General features: G+C 44.6%; 1 protein-coding gene across 1 annotated transcript in view; it reads right to left on the bottom strand.

Moving 5' to 3' along the window:
* Positions 1 to 3,684: 3,684 nt before the first annotated feature.
* Positions 3,685 to 7,333, bottom strand: part of LOC106013111 — a gene marked incomplete at its 5' end in the record, with an annotated part of 5,773 nt that continues 2,124 nt past the window's right edge. The window contains 2 exon segments of the mRNA XM_013087945.1: positions 3,685 to 5,062; positions 6,510 to 6,602. Of these exon segments, the coding sequence (XP_012943399.1) occupies positions 4,768 to 5,062; positions 6,510 to 6,602 (388 nt within the window). The 3' untranslated portion in view covers positions 3,685 to 4,767.

Genomic DNA, 7,333 nt, shown 5'->3' with positions numbered 1-7,333 from the left:
TGCTGGGCTGCACCAAGGACACTCCAATATTGTGCATGCGCTACTTGCTAGGTTTAAGTGGCATCAGAGTACGCCATAGGATAGCTCAGGCAAAGATGTATCTCAATGTAAAGGGCAAGAAGGATCATCCACTTCACAAAGCACTTCATGACAAAAGGAGAGTCAGAATCAAGAGAGGAAAATCTTGGATGGCGGAAGCAGAGGATTCCCTGAGAACAATCTGTGTACCTGAGAGCCTACCACTAGGCGAAGAATGGGAGCAGGTGGCCGGAGAATACAGGGACCTCACCAAGGTCAAAATAAGCATGGGCAGAGACAGAAGAAATGTTGCGGCTGCCATCAACGAGAGCGATATCAACGAGATTGTTGACACAAACTCAAAAGCAGGGGATCCTATAATTTATACAGATGGTTCAGTGAAAAGAGATAGCCAGAGAAGTGCATTCGCCAACAATAAAATCATACACAGTGCATTTGGAGCCTGCAGCAGGACTACATCAAGTATGCGAATGGAAATTGAAGCCACCACGAAAGCACTTTATTGGATGACCCAAGATCGCCCCCACACAACCCATGCTGTTCTTATCACTGATTCCATGTGTACCCTCAGAAGGATCGAAAAAGGTTTCCTGAGAACGGAATGGATTCAAGCTATCGAACCAACGCCTATACGATCGCTTACATGGATTTTCTGCCCTGGCCATGCAGGTGTTAGGGGAAATGAAAAAGCCGACAGATTGGCTGGTGAGGCCACCTTAGTTGACAATACGGTTCAACCAGATAGGGTCGAGATCCTGAAATGTCTTTCTCGCCAACTGATTGAGGAGGAAGATAGGGAGGCAGAGGCCAGTACTGCCGTGGAGAGGATGATGCTTTTGGGAATAAAAAAAGGAAGCGGAAAATCTGGCATCCTTGCAGGAAAGAACAGAAGAACGTTCAACCAGATGTGCACTGGTACAATCAGTAGAAGGACCCTCGGCAACATTTTGGAGAGAGCAACGGAGCATCAATGGACATGTCCGGAGTGCAGGGATGTTGCTTCCTGAAACAAGAACAAGAACAAGTGACTGAGGGGGACGTTTTTTACACTCTAACAATGACAGGTAAACAAAGTCTTCTTTCAATAGCTGAACTAATGTACATTGTATGTAGATCTATAGTCTAAAATTGCTGCTTTGGGGGGGGGGGGGGGGGGGTTCGGGTGTCAGTTATGTAATGATTACCTAGATCTGCGACTTACGTGCAAAATACGCGAGATCGATCACCAAGAGATAAAAAAAAAAGAAAGAACAAACAAACAAACAGAAATTGGCTTCGGCAAACTGTTCTAATGTCCTTGGCTTCGGCACATTTCTGTCTATCTTCTGGGATGCTGAATACCAATACCACGCTAAACCTGGGTTGGTTGAAGCATATCCACTTCCGAAGTGATCTTATTGTTTTGATAGGGGTGAAAATAACACTTAAAATCACTTTAAGCACTAACTTAACCCGATCCGTACATCGAGTTTTACTATCGTATCCATACGACGTGGGGAACTCTGTGCCACCACTTTCCAAAGAGGAAATTTACTCGTTAATTCGATCCGCACGCTTTGCATAGCAGTCTGTCAAAATGATTGTTTTTAAGGAATACTGAAAGTTTCACAGAGATCTTCGTACTAGAAGTATTCCAAAATGTGAAGAATACAACTCTGGGGGTACAAAATGACCACAGGGCGTACGGATAAGGTTAAAACGCGGCGACTTTAACCAGATGTTTCCCCTTGCAGTTTCCAGAAGCCTTGCATGGCTTCAGCGGATCATTATTACAGATAACAACTTTCGTCTAATTACAGGAGAAAAAAACAACAACCCAATAAACAACGAATCATCTAGGATCTAGCCAGGGATGTACGTTACATAGCTTTGTCAGGTCGTGGGATACGGAAACATAACACGACGTTCTCCTTGATGTGATCTGAATACCAGGAGGTCTCATGTAGCGTTCCTACTGTACTCCCCCCCCCTTCTCTCTCTCTCTCTCTCTCTCTCTCTCTCTCTCTCTCTCTCTCTCTCTCTCTCTCTCTCTCTCTCTTTCTATCTATCTATCTATCTATCTATCTATCTATCTATCTCTCTATCTATCTATCTATCTATCTATCTCTCTATCTCTCTATCTCTCTATCTATCTATAAGGACGATAGATGTTTTTAGGAAATAAGAAGCAGACCACACCCGAGCACCCACTTATAACCACCCATGTAGTACATTTAGTAAAAGCTTGCTGACATTATGTGTACATGTGAAGGTTGCAAGGGAAAAACAAGAGATATCAGTTCTTTGGATCATTTGAGTTGAGACTTGGGTTGGAACGTATTTATACACTCCTTCCAGCTCATCTTTGTCTAAGTGTCCAGGGCTAAAAACTAATGAGTCACAGAATATCAGGCTTGGAAAATAAGCTACACTATGGGGGGGGGGGGGGGGGGGGGGGGGGGAACCCCCCCAATTTTTTAGCAAATGCCGTAAAACTTATTAAATCTAAACTAAACATTTTATTTTTTTGTTTTTTTTCAAAATCCCAAAAAGGGAACCCCTTTTTTTTCCCCTGTGCCCCCCCCGGACAAAAAGGGAAAAAATTTCCCCCCCTCCCGGGGGGACCAAAAAAAAAAAAAAAAAAAAAGGGAGGGGGGGGGGGGGAAACCGGCCCCCCCCCAAAAAAACAAAGGGAAAAAACTTTTTTTTTTTCCCCGGGTTTTGTTTTTTTCAAAATTCCAAAAAGTGACAGCCTTTTTGTTTTTCCCCTGTGCCCGTCGCGTACATAATGTAGCATACTTTCCTCTCTTCCAGTGTGATCGAAACTAAAACGAAGAACAAATGTGAGGCAGCGTGGTGGAATCAGGCTCTCGTCAAAATAATCAAAGTGAAGAAACTTGCATTTTTCCGCAGGTTTGTGAAATTTTATCAAATTTGTGTTTTTTGGCTCAACACTTTTCATGCCCATAATAGAACTCATTTCTGTGTGGATTTTTCTTAAAAACGTTGATTAAAGAAACAAAAAATGTAAATTTTCAGTTACCACAGACTCTTAAGCTAAGGAAATAACTAATCCTAGGCGACCATTTTCTCACTAATTTTACCTCTGAAAACAGGTGACCCCCACTTCCTTCATTCGCAAATATCTCGACTTGTACTCTAGACAAATGGATATTTCGTTCATTCAAATAAAGACAAGTGAACAAGCTTCAAGGTGACACCAATAACTCTACATGGCCAAAAATTGACGAGTGCCTGATTCCACCACGCTGCCTCACAAATAACACCATCATTCAGTGCCAGATCTGCGGCAGACATCGGCGATCATGGTTCTCCATTCATTCATTTCAGGAGTCCCAAAAACTGCATTGAACACAAAAAGTATTACTGAAGAATATTCGTAGTGTTTATTAGTCTTTTAGTTTCCTCTATAAACGCTCACAGGTACGTGCATGTAGAACCAGCCATGTGCGCGTGCTGCCAGAGGAGGGATCACCAAAAAGAAATTTAAAACACTTCTAAAATTAAAAAAAATAAAAATAAAAAAACACCGCGTAAAATGACCACTCGACCCGCACGCTTTGCATAGCAGTCTGTCAAAATGATTGTTTTTTTTAGGAATACTGAAAGTTTCAAAGAGATCTTCGTACTAGAAGTATTCCAAAAATGTGAAGAATACAACCCTGGGGGTACAAAATGACCCCAGGGCGTACGGATAGGGTTAAAACACGGCGAACTTGACCAGCTGATTTCCCATGCAGTTTTCAGAAGCCTCGCATGGCTTCAGCGGATCATTATCACAGATGACAACCTTCGTCTAATTACAGGAAATTCATGCTAATCTAAATCACAGGCGACGACTCAAATGTACGAAGGTGAGGTAATTTTGACGAGCAATAGTATGGATAAACGATGTGCATTTAATTGTATACATCGCTCTAGTCCTGGTTACACTTCGACCTTGACCTTCACCCTTTCCAATTGTTTAGCATGCCTCGCTCTACTCCTGATCATAAATGTACTTCAATACTTCGACCTTGACTTTCATCCCGTGCCAGTGTTCAGCATGCCTAGCTCTACCCCTGATCATACCAAAATCTTTGATCATACTTCTATACTTCCACTTGACGTTTACCCCATGCAAACATTTAGCATGTTTAGCTCTACTCCCGATCGTACTTGAAACGTCCATATACTTCGACCTAGATCTTCACCCCCTGCAAGCGTTCAGCATTACTCGATCTACTCCTGATCATACTTTGATCATGCTTCCATACTTCGACCTTGGCCTTTACCTTGACCTTCACCCCGTGCAAGTGTTAAGAATGCCTCGCCCTACTCCTGATCATACATGTCGTGCTTCCATACTTCGACCTTGACCTTCACCCCATGCCATCCTTTAGCATACATACTCCCGATCAAACTTCCACACCTCGACCTAGACCTTCATCCCGTGCAAGCGTTCAACATTACTCGATCTTCTCCTGATCATGCTTCCATACTTCGACCTTGACCTACACATCATGCCAGCCTTTAGCGTACTCCTGATCAAACTTCCACACTTCCAGCTTGACGTTCACCATATGCCACCCTTTAGCATACATACTCCTGATAAAACTTCCACACTTCAACCTTGACCTTCACCCCGTGCCAGTGTTTAGAATGCCTCGCCCTACTCCTGATCATACATGACGTGCTTCTCTACTTCGACCTTGACCCCTCCCCCTCCCCCGTGTCAGAGTTCAGGACTCAACACGACCTGCCCGCCGCCCGCTGCTTGTTGATCCAGCGCTGTCGGCCAGACGGTCCGAACATCCGGCGGAGACCCGCGTCTGCTACCGGGACGTACTTCCGGGGCACGCCGGTGCTGATCACCATGCTTGACCGCGGCCGGAACGGCGCCATTGTCTCCTCCCTAGAGCTGCCGCCGTCCTCCTCCTCCTCCTCCTCCCCCGCCTCCTCCTGATCATTCGCGTCATATCCCTCCCGGGAGCGGGCGCGGAAACTCTTCCTCTGTTTTATCATCTCCTGCACTTTGGAGAGCCTGTGGGTGTGAGGGAGGGAGGGAGGGAGGGAGGGAGAGAAACGGAATGAAAATAAAGAACACCTCCGACTCGCACACACACACACATACACACACACAAACACACACACACACGCACACACACACACACACACATACATACATACATACACACACACACACGCACACACACACACACATACATACATACACACACACACACACACACACACACACACACACACACACACACACACACACGCACACACACACAATCGTTTCTCCCTTGCCGCAATACCCAGGTCACAGTGTTGTCATAATGTGTTGTTTATTTGTTGTTGTTGTTGTTGTTGTTGTTGTTGTTGTTGTTGTTGTTGCTTTTTTGGAGGGGGAGGGCCACAATAGTGGGGATTACAGCGGTGGGGGGTCAAAGGAGGGTAGGAACATTGCGCAGGTTTTATATTGTTATGCAATGGATTACTCAATAAACCACCCTTTCCGATGTACGGTAAATTGAGCAGGTCTATATTGTTATGCAATGGAATACTCAATAAACCGCCCTTTCCGATGCACGGTAAATTGCGCAGGTTTATATTGTTATTCAATGGATTACCCAATGAACCGCCCTTTCCGATGCACGGTAAATTGCGCAGGTTTATATTGTTATTCAATGGATTACTCAATAAACCGTCCTTCCGATGCACGGTAAGTTGCGCTGCAGGTTTTGGAGCGTGGTATATCGGCGACGATTTCGCTGTGGTCGAATCAGAGTCCCGACCTCGACCTGGTTTGTTTGTTTGTTTTAGTAGAGGTTTTACGGCGCTCGCAACTGCATACGGTCATATGAGCGAGAGAAGATTAGAGGTGTTACAAGAGAGTAACAAACACAAAAAAGAAGAAGGGGAGATAAGGACGACAGATATTTGATAGGAAAGAAGAAGCAAACCACACCAGAGCACCCACCAACCACCCACCGACCATGTTTAGCTGACTGAGTGTTCACAGAAGAGCGTTAGTCTGGAGACCTTTGCTGAGTTGGGTGACGAGGGGGTGCATAGTTTAGCTGAAAATAGAACGGTGAGTTTGTCTGGGAAGAACCTGGAAATTCGTAAATACAGCCTTTTATAAATCGATGGGTAGGCTATGCCCGATGAAATATAGTCGCGCTCAAAAAGAAACTTAAAACGGAGGTTTTCATGACAGAGAAAGGACGGGGGGGGGGGATATATACATTGAAATGAAGATGCAGTCTTGATGAATTGGCTAACGGGGGAGGTTTATTATTTTCCTACCAACTGAAAATGTTTAGTGTGTGCATCGCACTCATATGACCTTATGCTGCTGCAAGCGCCGTAAAACACTTACCAAAATAAAAAATAGAAAGAGAAGAAGAAGCCTACGTAGGCTTAGCAGGTCGTATCCAAAGAGTGGCCGTATCAAACGAGAGAGAAGAAACGAGCCCGCCCACCTGAAAGATTCCAGCATGTCATCACTCAGCGTAGATGTGGCCTCGCTCTGGGCCCGGTGGATCTTCACGCCTGACGGCAGCTCTTTCCCGGATCTGAAAAATGAAACAAAGGCAAGTCGCTACAATCGAATGTCAGTTCTCTTACGGCTCTGAAAAAAGTATTAGTAAGGTTTTACCACGCTCGCAACTACATAAGGTCATATCATATGAGCGCCGAAGGGTGGATACCTGTCCGATGTGCAATGACGTTGTTGCCCAGGACAGGTGATACAGGTAATACAGGCAACGGGTGGATGTCAACAGAGACGTCCAAACGTGGAAGTAGGCTTACTCTGTTCACCTCTCTAGCCTCAAATGCACAAAGTCTGCTTCGACTATCAAGGCACCCCAGAAATAGCTGTTCACAAGAGAGTGACAAATGACAACAGTAAGGATGAGGAAAGAAAAAGCAGAAGTCCCCCCCATGTTGTTCCGGCACAGTATGAGCATGACATTGATAAATCAGCCCTTTTGCAATTCTTCTGTGCATAAGAATATGTTAATATCCCCACTCTGGGAATGGCCTAAAGACATCTTCAGTCAGTAGCACTGCCCTGTTGAGGGGGGGATCTGAAATATGAAAAAAGATAAGTCGCTACAATTGAATATCAGTTCTTTACCCCGTCTGAAAAATGAAATATAAGGCAAGTGGAGAAATAAAAACTATTATAAATACACTATTTAAAGCACCTCAGACACCAGATAACTACAATGAGCTGTCCCGCCAAGAACAAGTGATTATCTTCAGACTAAGGACACAACACACAAGACTGAGACAACATATG

This window comes from Aplysia californica, unplaced genomic scaffold (genome assembly GCF_000002075.1).
Source record: "Aplysia californica isolate F4 #8 unplaced genomic scaffold, AplCal3.0 scaffold00662, whole genome shotgun sequence".
In the NCBI taxonomy this organism is placed as follows: domain Eukaryota; kingdom Metazoa; phylum Mollusca; class Gastropoda; order Aplysiida; family Aplysiidae; genus Aplysia; species Aplysia californica.
Note: the sequence above shows the minus strand (reverse complement) of the source record. Positions and strands in the feature narration are given on the sequence as shown.